Consider the following 17,955-nt stretch of genomic DNA (forward strand, 5'->3'; position numbering starts at 1 on the left):
CACTTACAAGCACGTGCATCCAACATGAATATATTCCCAGCTGTACTTGCACGCTTGCAGCAAGGTATTTTTCCTAGGATCCACTCTAGGCTTGCCCATGTTTTCCTAATATGACCCATATTTGTGGATACAGAGGGATTACAGGAAATCAGAGCACAGAAATGCATGTATTGGGGGAAAAAAGCAAACCTTTGCAATGCATGTTTCTCGTCACACAAAGATCCCCAGGCGTGTAAATAAATGAAAAAAATCCAACTAAAAAAAACCCAACAAAAAACACACACAAATAAAAACCCACAAAAAAACCCCAAAAACAAAAACAAAACAAAACCAAAACAAATTAAAAAAAAAAAACCACAAAAAATATCCACGCACACACAGGTGCAGGAATGTTTATTTTGGCAGGGTTTGCTTTATAAATTGTTTACCTTGGAAATGATGGGGGTTCTACCTTGCCAAAAAAAAAAAACAAACAACCAAAGCAAACAAAACCAACCAACCAAAAAAAATCCAAACAAACAAAATACCCTAAAAAACCCACATACAAACAAAAAACAACTAAAACAATCCCAAAACAACAACAAAAACCCAAAAACACCCCCAAAAAATAAAAAAAAAAACCCAAAAACCCAACCAAAAAACCAAAACCCTAATCCACAACCAAAACCCAAGAAGAGCCAAAGCAGTGAGGTTTGCAAATGAAGCATTTTATATATATACATTTTATTTATATATAAACATATACATATACCAAACAAACAAAGAACCCCTCAACCCCCTCCAAAAACCAAAAAACAACCCCCAAATCCCCGAAAATAACAAAAAAAACCCCAACCCACAACAAAACCCAAGCAGAGCTGAAGCAGTGAGGTTTGCAACTAAAGCTTTTTATATATATAGACACATTATTTTTATGTATATGCATATACACACATACACATATACATATATAATGATTTTTTTTAATAATTCCTGACATCACTGCATTATTATCATGCATTATTTACTGCATTACTGTGTGTCATGCACTGACACCATGGTACAAAAAAAAAACAAACAGAGGTGAAACCTTTTTTTTTTTTTTTAAGGCATTTTAAAATTTTAATTTTAGGCAATTTAAATTTTTAAATTTTTTAATTTTAATTTTAGTTGGGTTTTGAATTCGTTTATGTTGGAAGTTTCAGATTATAGGGTTAGAGATTTTATTTTAGGATTTGGTTTATTTTTTTTTATTTTTTATATTACTTAGGATTTTTTATGTTTGGGTTTATTTTTGGGTTAGGGGTTTTATTAGTGTTTTTAGAAATTCTAGTTTTTATTTTAGAGAAGTTGTAGATTCGATAGAGGAAGTTTATTAGATTAACTATTAGAAAGATGGTTTTTTTGCTATTTTGGGGAAATTGAATATTTCTTAGTAGGGATGTAGTAGATTTAGAGAAGAAGAAGGAAAGTAAAGGTTGAAAAGTTTTTTTATTTTTTAATAAATTTGGTGTATAATTATAGTTATGAATTATATTTGGAATAGATTTTAGTACTTTTTCAGGGGCAAATAATCTTTCATCGGCCCAAGAGATTTGCTGGCACCCCTCGGATACAGTTTCAGGGAGGGAAAATTGTGTTTTCCCTGGTTTGAAACTTAGTGTGGACATCAGGGCCATCTCCTGGCCGCTGCAGGCGCTGGTGGAACGGCAGTAAATTTAAATAAATAAATAAATAAATAAATAAATAAGCTTTGAAACTGAAGGTGTGAAGCCTCTCAGGAATTATTTGCTCCCCAACACCCGGAAAGTTTAATGGAAGCCACAGGTTAGGATGGGATCAGTGCTTCTGCAGAGGACCAGGGAAATCATCTTCATCTCCTGTGATCATCTTTGACCTGAGAGGTGGCTCTTGCACGGGATTTCTCTCCTCCCTCAAATATAATACAGATACATACATAAACAGAAATATTAAATATAAATATGTTTTCATTTTTTTTAACCAGTGTATTGCAGAAGCAAAAATGCTTACAAATTATTCAGTCACACATCACACAGAAAGGCACTGATAGGACCCGAAATTCGAAGTTTCATTGCACGCTATGGCTCAATTTTATTGCACCCACTGAGCTGCCCTAAAGCCGCTCTTGGGAACTGAGCCCGGCCCAGCCGAGCCGAGCTTAACTGAACCGAGCCGAGCCGAGCCGAGCCGAACGGAGCCGAGCTCAGCCGAACGGAGCCGAGCTCAGCCGAAGGGAACGAGCGGCTCCGACTGCAGCCGAGCCGAGCCGAGTCCGGCCGAAGCCATCGAACCAAGCCAGGCCGAACTCACGAGCTCAGCCGAACTCGGCCGAGTTCAGCCGAGCCGAGCCGAGCCGAACCCGCGAGGGGCAGCCGCCCCACTGCTGTGAGGGGCGGACCCGCGGCGCCTGTGGGGCGTGCCAAGACAGCGGTGCCGTGCTAGGCGCTAGGGCAGTGTCGGTGCCGGTGCCGGCGGCCATTCTCTCTCTCCCGCCCGCCCGGCCGCCACAGCGGGGGTGGCGCTGACGGCGCTGACATGGCGCCCGGCGGTCACGTGGCGCTGCCATCCCTCCCGCCCAACGTCTCGCGTGGGCCGGGAGGAGGCCCGGCCGATCCCGGCGTGCACCGCGCCTCGCCCCCCCCCGCCCGTCGCGCGGTCGGCCCGGGCCGCGCGCTGCCCGCGAGCCCCGCCATGGCCGCCGCCATCATGGCCGCGCCCTGAGGGCACCGACCGGCCCTGCCGCGCCGCCCTCCCGCCCCGCCCGCCGCCTTCCCGCCGCCTCCCGCCGCCAGCGCCGACATGGAGGCCGTGAACGCCTTCAACCAAGAGGTGGGAGCCGGGGAGCGGGCGGCGAAGCGCGGGCCGCGGCGCGGGGGGGGGAGACACGGCGGCCGCCATCGCGTCCCCCAGCTCCCCGCGCTTCCGGCCGGGCCCGGCCCCGCCGCCTGCGGCCTGCGCGGGGAGCGGCGGCCCGTGCCCGCCGCCGGGCAGAGAGCGCTGCTTCGGGGGAAAATGGAGGCGAGCGCGGCCGGGCCGTTCAGCCGCCGCTCCGCGAGGCCCCGCGCGGGCCGGGCCGGGCCGGGCCGGGCCTGCGCGGCGGGAGGCGTTGGAGGGAGCTCTGGGCCTCCCCGCCCGCCTCCGTCCTCTCGCCGCTCCCTCGCTTTCCTCCGGGCAGCGGCGCACAGCGGGATCCCGGGCCGGATCGCAGGGTGCCCCGGCGGGCTCGCTGTCACGCGGCGCCCCCGGCCGTGTGTGCTGCTCGGGAGCCGGGGAAGCCGCGCTCCGGGACCGGCCTTTCCCGGTAGTGGCTTGGCGAGAGAGCCGCGGTGCGAGGCGGAGGCACGGGCAGAGGCTGCAGAGGCAGGGAGCCGTGGGAGGGGGCTCGTCCCGCCGTGGGAACGGCGCCTGGAATGGGACTCGGGGTCGATCCCAGTTCCGGGCACTGGACAGGTTGGAAGGCGTTTACTCGCCTTTCCTACCGCACAGAAGGTCCCTCCCTGTCTTCTTCTGGTTTTGGTTTGGTTTTTTTTTTATTTCTTAGTCAGCCGAGAGAGTTGGAAGCAAAGAGGACCGTGGTTGTTTTTTGCGTAATATATAGCAACTCAGTCCAGCCTCTGCTGTATAAAGTTTTGACACGTGACTTCAATACGATTATTAATTGCTGTTAGTTGTACTTCTGCCTCAGTTGGGCAGTGTGGCTTTGCAGACCCTCCGTGGACAGAAAGTCACGTAAAGCTGAGCCAGAGCCTGTTGCCAGGTTCGTGTTGGAGGCTGGGTGGCTGCGCCTGCCTGTTGAACAGAAACGGGAGAAATGGCAGCTGCCTCTCTGTGATGGACTCAGGCTGTGTGAGGCTCACTCTCTGCGAGGCTTTGTCATACACGCACCTGGGAATGCCCTCATCCGTACCAAAACCGTGCAAGATCAAAGGGAAAGTGGATGGCGTGCAGCTCCTGTTAGTGGTTTGTTGATTTGCCAGTGTTTTGGGGGTTTTGTGCAGCCCTGAACCAGTGGGATGGCAGGTGCAAAGGCACCTTCCCCAAAAAATGAAAACAGCGTGCTGTGCCATTTTCAGTGTTGATAGAAAGAGGGAGCAGCAATATTCTTGATTTCCTGCCTCAGTATGAGCAGTGGTCCTGGCAGAGCAGTGCTGCTGCCAGACCTGAGTGGTGCAGGCAGTGTCAACAAACAGTACCCTCAGTGCTTCGGGGATCCCGTGACCAGCCCGTGTCCTGGCAACGGGCATGTTTGGATCCCTACCTCTTCCTCTCCACGCAGGAACGGTGGGATGCCTTCCCTCGGTGCGCTTGGGAATGCTGAGTGCAATCCTGGTGTGGGGCTGCAGAAGGGCAAAGCACTGGGTTTCAGCTGGATCTGGGGGAGAGGAGTGCACTCGCTGAAATCCCTGTTTGCAGTCCTTGCTACGCCCGAGTGCTTCCGTGGAGCTGCTGGTGTGTAAAGCAGCACGTGAATAACTTCAGGGGCTGTGTGCTTCCTGCCCTGTTCCCTCTCAGCAGCCGTGCTTGTGCTGCTGTGCGGAGCATAAAGTCCAGCTCTAGACTGGTCCCTTTCCTTTTGCACTTGTTGCCTGGAGTGTGCACGCACAACGGCACGGGCTGACGCGAGCTGTGAGGGGGGTCAGATTTACGGGCAGGTATTGTTCCTTTCTGGCCTTTCTCAGGGACAGAGCTCTTGGACCAAAGCTCTGGGTGTTGTTCCCACAGTGGTGGGATAGCACGGGCTGCTCGGCCTGGGAGGGCTCATTTGTGAGGCCTTCAGGGTGCCACTCCCAGCCCACTGAAGAGTTAATTCTTTTATTGGGAGGGGAACGGCTTCAGCAGTGAGGATGGGGCAGCTACAGAATACCCTACAAGAATACAGAATACCCTGCAGGCCTGGAATTCCTGCACTTGCTGCCTGTACAGTGCCACTGCAGCCAGGGAAAACTGCAGTTTTACCATGGCTAATCCAGCTGCAGTTTGGTGCTGCACTTGCCGTGGGTGCTAGAGTTGATTCCTTGGAGGTGGCACCTGCCAGCTCTTGGCCACTCTGCCTGAAAGAGGAAATGCCTCTCACTCCATCAGGCGGTCCTGTCATTGGGGGTGTTTGGGTGGGTTTGGTGTTGGTGGCAACTTCTCAGATGGTGGGAGGGCCAAGTTCAAAGTGTGGCTGTAAACCTGGTGTCCCCTAAGCTGTGGGCTTGGTGTCTCCTCTTGGGCAGAAGGGCTTGGGGAGAGAGAGAAGTGAGTTTGGCTGTGGCAGGGGGTGGGAGCCCCTGGGTTGCGTAATTTGTGTTGGATTGTGGTGCCATTGCCAATCCTGTTCTTTGGACCTGCATTTTGAATGCAGCTTTGCCAATAAACATCCTCTTCCAAGTCCTCGTGTTTCTACAGGAGCATGCAGGGGTTGTGTATTGGCTGCCTTTTTTCCTGCAGCTGTAGTTTGAGCAGGTGCTGCCAGCTGAATATGTGGGATTTGACAGGTCTGTAGTGGAGAGTGTTCTCTGAGGAGTTTACTTTCACGAGTTACAATTCATGTGCTGTTAGGTGTATATGTTATGTTACAGTAATGATACAGTATAAATAAATCACAAAAGGTAACTGGATAATGGGACAGAACTTTTTATGGTTTTAAGAAAACAAGAAACATTCTTCTTTGAAAAAAAGAATTTAAAAATCACACCCCCAAAACACAAACAAAAAACCCCCACTCAACCCACACATCTGCCATATAAATCCTTGGCATGTTTATAGGGATGCCTGTCTTTTTCTCTAATCTGGAAAACTTGAGGCACAGTTTACTGGTTGTAGAAGTTAGAAATAATTTTTTTTTCACGATCTTGCTGCTGGAAGTAGAATAAAGTCGACTTTCCTGTTTTGTAATCTTTTATTTGTGTTGAGTAATGCACATCATTCACTAAAGCTGGAGCTGCACGTTCCCTTTTGCTGTGTGCCCATCCTTAGAGCACTGGACAGTTGGGGTTTGGATCCAGTGTGGCTGTTTTCTGCCAATGGCAGGACTTATTTTGCCCGTTGGTGACAGCCTTCCCCTCCATCCTGAGGAGCTATAAATAGAGGTTAGCAGGATATCCTTCCCAGTGGTTCTCCAGCAGTTCCTGGAGCTCAGGATCCCCAGTGAGGCACGGAAAAGGAGAAGGACACAACTACCAGTGTCTGTCTGGAATCTCTTTCCTCTGCCCTGAACTTGTTTGCAGGAGCACTGGAAGCTGTGACATTCTGGTAGGGATTCCTGGTAAGAAGCAGTGAGACAAGCAGCTTTCCAGGAGATGTGCTGGACAAAAGAGCCCTGCGCTGATCCCCAAAGCTGCGTTTCCAGAGCACATGAGTAGGAAACAAAACTCCATTCTGTGCACTTGCATGATGTCATTTTCATATGAGTATCTTTTGTGAAGATGTTTCTCCCCAGTGATTCAGGATTTGTGAATGGTCTTTCTAGGCCACAGAAGTAGCTTAGTTCATGAAGTGCTGCTGAGCTTCATTGCCTGGGGGTCATATCTGGTCAAAATCAAATCTCACTTTATTTTCCAAGGAATGCAGCCTGACAGCTCTGGATGTTACGGTGTTCTCTTACCTTCAGCAGCACCTAATACTTGCTGTGCTTCACAGCTGGTGGTCAAGCATTTCAAACTTGCATTTATCCTCTGAGATACAGCTTAGCAACAGATCCTTCTCCTTCCCTTAAGGAAGAACGGGGGCCTGAAGAGGAAAGGAATCAGTGGCTTTTATAGGGGAAGGAAAATGTACAGAGTGACAGAATTACTTTTAGAGGTCTGGTCATGCATTAGCAATAAAGGTATTTTGTTAACAAAATAGTGCAATATCTAGGCTTGTTGGTCATGTCCTCCACAAGGCCTTTGATTCTGTACAGGAACAAGAAACTGCAGTTATGTCTGTAAGTCGCTGGTGGTTGGCTGGGTCAGGTGGTTTCTAAATGCGTGAATAAAATACATTCCAAAAGACAGTGAATGAATGTGGAACCTGCTTTGGGAAGGGTTGTTGGACACCTAAGGCATGTTGGAATGGTTGAGGGCGTGTTAGACTGCTCTGGAAATTGGAGAAGGGGAGGTTGAATGAGTTGTCCTGACAATGACCTGGGTGCTTGATATCCACTAATCACTAACCACTGTCTGGTTCAGTAGCCCTTGCTCCTTCCTCTTCGTGCAGCTGCTGTGCTCTGGGGTTTGTTTAGTGAGTATAAAATGGGCTCACATCTCTTTATTTGTAAATAAAGACACCTTTTTATGGCACAGACGCTTGAGCAAGAGGGCAAAGCCAAGAAAGTCAGTTCAAGTCCTAAAAGGTGCTTCTACTGTGTTACCTCACCGTAAAAACAGTTACTCTTAAGATCATACATCAAGCTGGGTAAATTTTAAAGTAGCACTTCTCCCCTTTACTTTAAAACCTCCTGGTTCTCAGGTTTCCATGTAAACTAAACCATCAAAAGGCATTAATTATAGAATGAGAGAAATTAGTAATTTGCTGCTGAAAAGACTGAGAGGTAAAGGCCATCAGCGCCCTGTTCCTTGTGTCATTACCTGCACCTCAGGGGGCTCCTGGGCTGGAGCAGTGGCACAGTGGGAGCTGAAAGGCCTCTTTTCACTCTGTCCCATGTGAAGCTCCTGTATTTCGCTCTCATTCTGCATTTGGGCACAGTCACTCTGTGCTTGGTCTCCCTTTTGCTGTCCTGCTGTGGTTTCATAGCATTTTTAGCCTGAAATTGAGCAGGTGAATTTTCTGCCTTTTGCATCCCTGGCTTTGTGGATACTTTACCGTGCACTTCCGTCCTGCTGGGAGAAGCACCCAGAAATACTCTTAAATCCATATTTTGTACTGTGGCCTGAGTTTAATACCCTTGAACACCTCTCCTTCTTTTGTATCAACATCCTGTAAACAGGCAGTTAGGGGCAGTAAAAGCAGAAAGTCATTTCTAGCAGGTCACAGCATTCCAGGCACAGGTTCCTGTTGTGAGGCAGGACTTTGGAAATCCTCAAGCTGTAAATTTTCTTTGCCTTTGTTGCATACTTTTTTTTTTTGGTAATTGAGTGTAAGTTTTTGTGTCCAAGTTGTTCCTTGAGCTGATCATGAGAAACTGGATGTATTATTGTTAAACAGCCCTCTATAAATAGTGCTTGGGTGACTGTTTTGTGTATTGGTTTGGGAAATGTGTGTGAAAGAAGATCCAGGTCTAATTGAACAAATGCAACTGGAAATACCTGGGTGTCTTCTGAGCAGCTCCCTCTTCCAGCAGGGAGAAGCCACAAAGGAACCTAAGGGAAGGGAGCTAAATTTTAGCTGTAGCCATCTCTAAAACAAGGTGTTGACACATGTAACATACGAAGAATTACATAAAAATTGACTATGAATAGTTATTTGGTGTTCTAATATCTTAGGTAATTTCAAAAAAAGGAGCAAAATTCTGAGGTTAAATTCCAAGAGGTGATGGGAGAGGGTGAAAAGAGCAGGATGGATGGATGGATAGATAGAAACATAGATAGATAGATACATAGATAGGGACACTCATGTATATGTGCCTTCACTCCGTGGCAGTTTGTGTGTCCTTGGATTTTTATTTTTTTCTGTGTTTCCCCCAGTTGCAATGTCCTGCTTGGGATACTTTTAAGACATTTCTTTTTATTATTTTGCTGCACTCGTTTCTTGTCACCTTGGGCCCTGCTCTGAGCTCTTCCAGTTTCCTTGGGGTCTCTCCTTGTGTTCCTGAAATACAAACATCAAAGCAGTGCTTCCACACCAGCTCCTTTGTTCTTTTTCTATGGGACTGGAGCCTTTCCTGGAGGAGCCAGTTGCTTCTCCACCAGTAAAGGAGGGATATGGAGTGCCTGCTGTAATGCTGGCTCTTTTTCTTCCTCCCCCATCTCAGTTTTTGAGCCTTCTGGTGGTTTGTTTGTGAGTGTTGGGGTTTGGATTTTTTCCCCCTTTCATTACCTCTTCAGACAGATTTTCCTGAGTTTTAATAATAGCACTGACTTTGTTCATCAGGAGTCTCTGCACTTAATTCTAAAGCACTTAAGTCTAAATTGAAAACAAGATTTTTTAAAAAGCCCCTATCAGCTCACAGAGCTCTCTCTCCTTCTGTGTTTTATCTGGCAGTTTTTATTTGTCCATACTGTGATTTCTCAGCAAGCAGTGATGTTAGCTGAAGTATCTCTTACAGCTGAAATGGCTTTAAAACCCCAACGTTTTGGCACAAGAATTTGCATTTTGTGGGGATGAATAATGAAAAATCATGGTCTTGTGTTGGTATTGGAAAAGGCATGTGGCTACCACTGTCTGCAAGGACAGTTTTTCTTCTTTCCTGTCTCCTGGCATAGGAATCAAATTAAGAAAGTAAAAACAAAATAAGAAAGTAAATTTCCTGTTCTTGGTGTGTTCTGGGTGTAAGGGTTCCTTTTGTACAGCTCAAAGCCCTGTTAGCACTTCCCTTTTCTCTGAGTATGTGGCCAGTTTTTTTATCTCCTTCATTGATGGTTTTTTCCCTTAACTGAGACAGTGGATAAATCTGTGTAAGTTGGTCACTTCACCAGTATCTTGTAACTTTATTAATAACATAAGAGACAAAGTTTTAAATGACATCTTACTTTCCATTACACTGACAAATGAAGACACTTTGATTCTCTTACTTTGCTGTGCGGCAAATAATTGATGACATTTTTTACTCACATTCAAGGGCTCAATTTTTTCTTCATGATGAAGACAAAAATGAAATTATGTAACACAAACCAATTTTTTCTGTGATTTGTGAGGAATGTTTCAAGGTAAAAACAATTATGTGGGTATGCTCGGCTTTCTGTGTCCGTCTCTGTGTGCAGGTCTGGTTTCCCTCAGTTTCTGAAACGTGGAGCTAATGCTTATTTTCAGTTATGGTCAATGTCACCTATAAAGATGACACATAACTTCTGTGTACTTCATATAAACCTCTATAAACTTCATATAATATCTATAACTTCTGCAAAGGTTCTCCTTGAGGAGTGAACTTTTCCCCTGGGAGCCATTTGGAGGGTCGGGCAGCCAAGTGTGCAGAGCAGTTGAAGCAGTTCTGTTTAGCAGTAACCTGGTAAATGCTGCTTTCCTTGGCTTTGTGAAGCAGCCACTTCTCCTAGGGCCAGCCAGCAGCGTGGCCATGCACAGTGTGGGGTGGCAGGAATCAAATCACCCACCTGAAATGTTGTTTTTGCTTAATTGCTGAACTTCACCATGCATTTCTAATGTTTGTTTTCTCTGTTTAGCTCTTCTCACTGATGGAGATGAAACCTCCTATTTCCCGAGCAAAGATGATTCTCATCACAAAAGCTGCCATTAAAGCTATTAAGGTAAAGTACAACAAAACAAAGATGAAACAGCAATGCTCTATTATTTCACTTGTAAGTAAATACTCAGGATTTCCCAATCTCAGCTTGGGGGATGGTTTATTCTAGTTGCTGTTAAGGCTGTTGTCTAGAAACAAGTGGGTGGTGAATATCATCCCTTGGTTTTGGACTAGGAGCAAAATGCCAGCTTGATTTCTTTGAGTCGTGGCTTTTTCATGCTGCGCCCACTCGAGTGTTGTGATTTTGTGTAATAAAACTGAATATTGCAGGATGCAACTGCACCTTAACGTGTGAAACCAGTGTGGATTGCAGAGAAAGTAAATCCAGGAAGCTTTCACTAATACTTGGCAAGCTCTGTGCCTTGTGTGCACACTGACACACTTCTGGCTTGGTTCTGGGTTTCCCCCATAGAATATTTTTTCTGTTTGGGAGCATTCTGCTTTTTGGAATGTGACTGTAACGTTCTGTAGCCTTTCCGAAATGGTAGTAAGCACAAAGAGTTAAAAAGCTTCTAAAATGATGTGCCACTGCTGAGGACATGATAAATAAATGGATGCATTTATTTTCCAGCTCTACAAGCATGTTGTCCAGATTGTGGAGAAGTTTATCAAAAAGGTAAAAAGTAAAAAAAACCCCCAAATTTATTGATATGCTTTGCTAGATATTGCTAGTAATGTTAGTAAATAACCAGCAAGGCTTGTTCCTTAGGGATTGAGGGAGGAACTGGTTTGTTGTCTGTGTAAGTTCCACATTGTAGTTTTCCATAATACATTAAGGAGGGGAGGAAAGCAGTAAATGGTGAGATTTCCCACCTTCCCTCGGCAGCAGCTGGGGAGGCACCCGGAGGTGCTGAACTTGACACGAATCATCACTAAGACAATAGGTATTTGCAGAGAATGAGTGTTGATGCTTGCCCGGGCAGGAGGAGCAGGGGCTGGGCTGCAGAGCAGTGTTTCAGCCCCAGAGCAGGTTTGCAGCGAGCTCTGAGGGGCTGTTCCCCTGCCTGACTGGGGATCTTTGTGCTGTTTGCAGTGCAAGCCGGAGTACAAAGTCCCGGGCTTGTACGTCATCGACTCCATCGTGCGGCAGTCCCGGCACCAGTTCGGAACCGACAAGGATGTCTTTGGGCCAAGATTCTCGAAGAATATTACTGCCACATTCCAGTATTTGTATCTGTGTCCATCTGAAGACAAGGTAGGACGAGCCCTTCAGGTGTCGCTGGGCACTGATGGGTGCTGCCTTGGTGCTTGCGCTGCTGTGGCAGTGGTTTGGGGGTTCTCTCTGACCCTGGTAGTGACTGCTGCTGAGGGTTATCAAAGGTGGCAGCTAAATGCAAATTCAAGTTAATAGATGTAGTTTGCCTGACCTCATCGGTTTCGTTTTGCCTATGCAGACACTTCAGCAGTGTGTCTGAGTGTGCCAAAAGTTCTTCTTGAGGCTCCTTCAGAACTTCCTTTGGAAGGCAGTGTCTGCCACAATAAGACAGCAGTGCAGGAGAAGCTTTGGTTTTGTAGGCAGAGACCATTCTGTTCAGAAATGTTTTCTAAGAAATCATCATGTTGATTGCTTCAGTCTTTTCCAATCCCATACTTGAGTTTTGTTGGTGCTCTCCACTGTCAGGGCTGGTCTGAGGCCTCATTTTTCTTAGTTCTGCTGTACTTTTTGGTAGAACAGAGGCTCAGAAAGTGGTGTGAATCCCTGATGGTCCAGAGAAGATGGTTTTTGTGACCTCTGTCAGAGCAGTTTTGAGACACCCAAGAGAAGTGTGTTTTAGAAGCTGCCAGTTGGTTTCCAGAAAATCACCTACTCCCTTTCTCCTTGTAGAAGTGAAATACTCTTTTTCTACCTGACTTCCTCTCTTAAATCTCTAAATAAGCTTTTGAAAGGCTTTGATGCTCTGAAGTTTTCTGATGTAGAACATTTAGACCTTCAGGCATTGAAGCTGATATTTGGGAGCTCCTGGGTTGCTAGCCTGTGAAACGGAGCTGTCCCTTCTCCTTTCTGTTTCTGCATTACCATTTTGTTCACCTGAGTGAATGAGACTGTCCATCTCCTTCATGGAATTACTTGAAATAGGGAATATTATTATTTAAAACACAGTTGCTTTAATGAAGTTCTAGTTCCTAAAATAAATACCCTGATGTGCAGATACACAGCAATTGTGAGGGATATCTGAGGAGGATAATGCTACCTTTACTTTTTTAAACAGCCTTTCTGTAAAATTAGTATGTGACTGAAAATGAGAGTATTACTTTTGCCCATTTTTTGGCCTTTATATAATTTTCAAGTTCTCTGGAGAGCTAGAATACCCAAAGCAAAAAAATGCTGCTGTTTTAAAGTTAGACCAAAATGTTACTTAAAAATAGACATTTCAGGTTTCTCTGTAATTGATGTTATTTTAGCAAACATTTTGTAAAATTCTTCAATCACTTAGTTAGAGGTGAATTTACATGGGTGTATATAAGTGAGTCACGGTGAAAGAGCAGAATCAATTCATTTGAGCTAAAAGGTACTTAAAGCTTCTATGTGTGCAAGTGAATGACTAAGTCTGCAGAAAGGACAGCAATACAACATGTGTTCTGCCCTCTACCTGCTTGCATGTTCCAGCTGAAGCAGCACAGCTACTGAGACATTTTTGTTTGAATGCTGGGCTGAAGAAGGAATGGCCAACTTCCCACTTGTTCCTGGAAGCTGCATTGTTCTTCATGTCAAAAAAAAAAGGAGCTTAAAATAACAGCTGACAATCAGAGAATCTAAATTAATCCTGCAGTGATCAGTGAGGATGTTTCCCACTTGCTTTCCTCATCTTTTGGATAATGATGGAGATGCAGTTTCTGGCCTCAACATGGAATTGGTTGGGTTAGGCATAATACCAAGCAAGGAACCCTCAATCAAAGTGTTGTGGTAGCAATTTCTGGTCTGACTGTCCCTCTCTTCATGAAGGCTTTCCAGCTCATCTTCCTTTTCTCTTTTTGGTCACGTGGGTTGGTTGTTTCATCCCTGTGTAGATGTGGGGCTGAAATGATGTCCTGGATTGTACCAGGATTACACCTGGATTTCTGACTGGCCAGAAGAGTTTTAGGGAAATGTCACAGGTTGCTTTGACAGTAAAATAAGTTGGCAGTTTTTTATCTTTGCCAGTTCAAAGGTGTTGCTGTCGTCTGTCACGACACGGGGTTTGTTAAATTGGTGTGATTATGCCACGTGCTGTTCAAACCTTCTCTGCATACAGAAGATAAAATGGTGACTTCAGAAAGCTGGATTCAGCATTGGTGCTTCCTTTTGTTTCAACAGAGTAAAATAGTTCGTGTTCTGAACCTCTGGCAGAAAAATGGAGTATTTAAAATTGAAATAATTCAGCCTCTGTTGGATATGGCAGCAGGAACCAGTGCCACTGCACCCATGGCAGAGAATGCTACTAACAATGAAGGTAGGAATGACATTTTAACTTCTGCTCTCAAAGGGCAAATGGCAACAGCTTGTTTGCCTTCAGCACAAAGTGTCTGCTCTTAGTTCCAGCAGTGGCATAGCAATAAAGTCAGCTTTGTCACACTGAGCGGCCAAACTCATTTTAAATAAGTGCTGATACTGTACTTCAGAAATTATCAGCATGTGAATACTGACTTGGGAAATACATTGAATGTTTATCATGTGTATATGCATGTGTACATATAGATACAGGTGACTTCAGTGTGCCCTCTTAAACAGATACTCTTGTTTCTTTTGCCTTGGAATATTTTTATGCGATTTCTCAATTTTATAATTCTGATGTCATTATTTTAATGCCAGAATCCAGGTAAATAAGTGGAATCTTAGATGTTAAAGAGCTTCATCTTCCTTTCAGTCAGCTTAGTAGCTGGAAGCAGCAGCTGCCAGTGCCTGAGTGTGCAGCCCTGGAAGTCTTGGGCTGGTGTTCCACATGCAGGTTCTCAAAGAGAACATTGGTGCCTGGGATTTTGCACGGGCTGCTGGCTGAGGAGCGCCGACCTGCAGAGCCCAGCAGTGCCAGCCTGCCCACAGTGCCTGCACTGACCTATTTAGTGCCACAGCAGAGCCAGGAGCGAGCTTCCAGGGAATATGCATTCCACAATTCCTGCTTTCTGCAGAGAGCAGCTTTTGGCTCTGCACTCATGTTTCACACTGAGCTGTGGTAACCTCCTTATTTACTGTGCTCATGGAGTAGGACTGGGAAAATGGAGCGGAGGGAGTGAGGGGTGGTGAGAGACAGCAAAACAGTGAAATCATCTCCAGCTGTGTGCAGGGAAGTGTATCCCGTTAAAGGCTTTCTGAACCTGCCAGGGCCGGGGAATGCCTTGACACCTGTACAGTTAAATTTTGGGACAGGTGAGGGACACGGCCAGCTCGCTCTCTACTCAGTAGTGGTGAACAGGTTGGCTGCCTTCTGCAGAGATCTTCAGTGAGGTTACTCAGATGCACCAGAGGGGGTAATTTGGCCCTGCAATAAATATGCTAATGAATAATAATAGTAAATATATTAATGCAGTATGTGAAGTAGGGTCTGTTTCGCCCATAAAGACAGAGAGAAATGCAGATTTTCTCCCTTGAGCAAGCAAATATCCTGCTGAATATATTCAGGAAATAATTGAGGAGTTACTTTATATTTAAAAACAACACATACCTTTTTGCTTTATTTTTATGTTGCGTTTCACTTCTGGGAAAGTATTATTCAACACATTTGCCTGTGCTTGCTGCCTGTCAACACTGGAGTTATTTGAAGTGCAAACAGAGGAAGGGCTTTAAAGGAGTTGCTATTGCAAGGCAAACATGTTTGCTTAGTGTTTCAAACTAAATATTTCTGTCTGTGGAGTTTTTTTTAACTCACTCCTTGTACAGCTTTATTATGTCCATTAAAACAGATCTGGTGAACAATAGTTACTCACAGTATGTAGGAATTGATGGGATTATTGCTAATTTACTTGGTACTGGCAAGACGTTTATTAAAAAAGGTGTTGTCATATAAGGCAGAGAGAATGGGAACACCAGCAGTATGTCTTAAATTGTGATCTCACAGTTGTGAGTGTTTTCCTGGAAAAATGAGTAAATATCATTTTCCTGGTGGGAGGATTTATCCATCAACTGCTGATGTGGCATGTGCACATGCAAAAGGGACATGTGAACAAACTTTATCAAAGAAAACTGCCTCTGAAGTAATCCTTAAAAACCTTTAATTATTGCCAGACTTGTCTGCAAAAGTTCAGTTACTGTTGGAAAATACTGAGAGAAACTCAGCTGCTCTTCCAGTGAGCCATGAGATGGTTGATCCAAAAGGATGAGCCCAGGCCTGTGGAAGCAGGGCCTCCATGTTCAGGGTATTGAAGCTCACTGCCTAATGCTGGTTGAGTGGTGAGAGCTTTCCTAAACCTGCACAGCTACAAACGTGGAGCTGGGAGCTGAAATTCCGTGTGGGATCAGCTTTTCTGTCTCAGTGCATCCCAGGTGCAGGTGTGAGCAGCGAGCGGAGCAGTTCATGGCAGAAGGAACAGAAAGTCTAGCTGGGGTGCTGTAACTAGGCCCTCTTGGGATAAATAGGGGGTGCAGGCAGCAGACACTTGCTGTGGGGAGAAGAGGGACGTTGTGGAGTCACACAGCCCTTCCTGTGTTCCTGAAACCCCCAGGCTCGCCGCCCCCTCCGGCCAAGGTTCCCTCGGAGCCGCCGCAAGTGACCGCGAACTCGGTGCCCGCCGTGCCACAGCTGCCCAGCTCCGATGCCTTTGCAGCTGTAGCCCAGCTGTTCCAGACAACACAAGGACAACAGGTAACCTGCTCACTGATCCCCTTCAGTTCCTGTGTGAAATGAGGGGAAATGGTTGCATTCACAGCCTGGGTTTGAAGCAAAAGAGCTTCCCAAAGGTCTTTGATGGGGTAGAGTATTTAAATTCTTCCATCCAATAGTTGTGAGATTTGATGATACTCAGTGCCTAAGTAATTAGTTACAAATTGATGCAGTAACAGGGTTTCTGGAACAAGTGGAATATCTCAAAGAAAATGAGGAATTCAAATTTTTGCTGTGTTGAAGGGCCTGAACACTGCAATGTTGGGATCTACTGAATTTTGCCACCAAAATACTTAAAAAAGGACTCGTGGTCTTTGCTGTTAATGCTCCACAGTTCAGTCAGGTTGTTGCTGTGTTTGTCCCCTGCCACAGTCTGCATTGACATGAAATTTATATCCTACAACTCTTTCAATACTTGGTGTTTATATGAGAACATTGACTTCATTTTGTCTCTGTTTCTGTAGCTGCAGCAAATCCTGCAGACCTTCCAGCAGCCTCAGAAGCCCCAGTCACCGGTCATAGACAACACTGTGATGGCTCAGGTTCAAGCTATTACTGCTCAGCTGAAAACCACAGCAGCACAGCCCCCAGAGCAGAAAGCTGCTTTCACAGCACCTGAGCAGAAAACATCATTTGACAAAGTAAGTCTTGGTTTGCATTTTCTGAAGCTGGAGAAATCTGGTTTTGGACAGTTTTTATTTTGTATTGCAATATAGATCTCTGTTTTTCCCCAATTCTAACCTTGTCTTTAGTTTCAGAGCTTAGATCAGTTGTAAGAATGTGATAATAACAGATATTTTGGCTGCCAATTGGGTAAGATACAGAAAAAATAGTTGTGCTGATGTGGTTTCTTTCAGAAGCTGCTAGATCGGTTTGACTACGATGATGAACCAGAAGCTGTGGAAGATTCAAAGAAAGAAGATTCAGCTCCTTCCCCTGCAGTGTCTCAGCCAGCTTTGTAAGTTCTGTGTCATAATAAAGCTAAGAAGTCTTGGTCCTAAAACATTTTTTAGGTTAGAAAGTAGATGAAAATTCTGAGTTAGCTCAGTGTTTTAACTGCTACAGTCCAAATCTGAAACACTGTTAACAGGTTTTGGTGGGGTGATTTTTGTGTCCTGTTACTTTGGTGATGGTGTTGCTTCATTGGTGGAGGGCTGTGTTCTGTAGAGAAAAGCTCAGTTTTGGTTGCAGGATGAGTTCCATGTTTTTACAGTACATCAGAGGGTGTCAGGGCATCACTGGATCAGCTGGATTGCTTTACTGGCTGGGGAAAAGCTGCTCTTCCAAACGTTGTGATCGTTTATAGTATTCAAGAAATGAAAATTGGCTTTACGGTTTTATGTTGGCAAACGTTCTGTCCCCACACAAGCGAGCTCAGGCTCCTGTTTCCCTTTTGCTATACATTATGATAAAGTCTGGAATGACATGACCACATCCCAGTTTTTTCCACAGGACCTCTCTCTCATTCAGTGCACAGGCTGGATGGTGCTCAATGCCGGGGTTAGTCCATATTTCTTTTTTCCCTGCTTCAGTACGTGGCCCCATGTCTCACTCTCTGTATCTGCATCTAAAGCCTGCTCTCAAAACCAGAACCACTAACTCTGTCATCAGCTTTCTGACTGTGTCTCTCACCTTGAGCACTTTATGTCCACCAGTAGTAGCTCATTCAGGGTCTCTGAAGGAAATGGATAGTATTTGCCTTAGAATGCAGATGGAGCTCTGGAGTACAGGAGGATGAGGTAGGTCATAGGCACTGCTTGTGTCTGCCCAGCTGGAGGCTTGGGGGCATGTTTATGTTCTGTAGGGAGTGCTTCAGGG

General features: G+C 45.6%; 1 protein-coding gene across 1 annotated transcript in view; it reads left to right on the plus strand.

Annotated features, from left to right (window-relative positions):
• Positions 1-2,722: 2,722 nt before the first annotated feature.
• The window catches only part of SCAF4 (SR-related CTD associated factor 4), a 28,522-nt gene continuing 13,289 nt past the window's right edge, over positions 2,723-17,955 (plus strand). The window contains exons 1-9 of the mRNA XM_084226452.1: positions 2,723-2,829; positions 10,263-10,346; positions 10,914-10,958; positions 11,376-11,537; positions 13,638-13,773; positions 15,980-16,119; positions 16,602-16,778; positions 16,995-17,095; positions 17,590-17,637. Of these exons, the coding sequence (XP_084082578.1) occupies positions 2,800-2,829; positions 10,263-10,346; positions 10,914-10,958; positions 11,376-11,537; positions 13,638-13,773; positions 15,980-16,119; positions 16,602-16,778; positions 16,995-17,095; positions 17,590-17,637 (923 nt within the window). The 5' untranslated portion in view covers positions 2,723-2,799. The remainder of the gene's footprint in view (positions 2,830-10,262; positions 10,347-10,913; positions 10,959-11,375; positions 11,538-13,637; positions 13,774-15,979; positions 16,120-16,601; positions 16,779-16,994; positions 17,096-17,589; positions 17,638-17,955) is intronic.

This window comes from Fringilla coelebs, assembly GCF_963513975.1.
Source record: "Fringilla coelebs genome assembly, chromosome: 2".
NCBI lineage: Eukaryota > Metazoa > Chordata > Aves > Passeriformes > Fringillidae > Fringilla > Fringilla coelebs.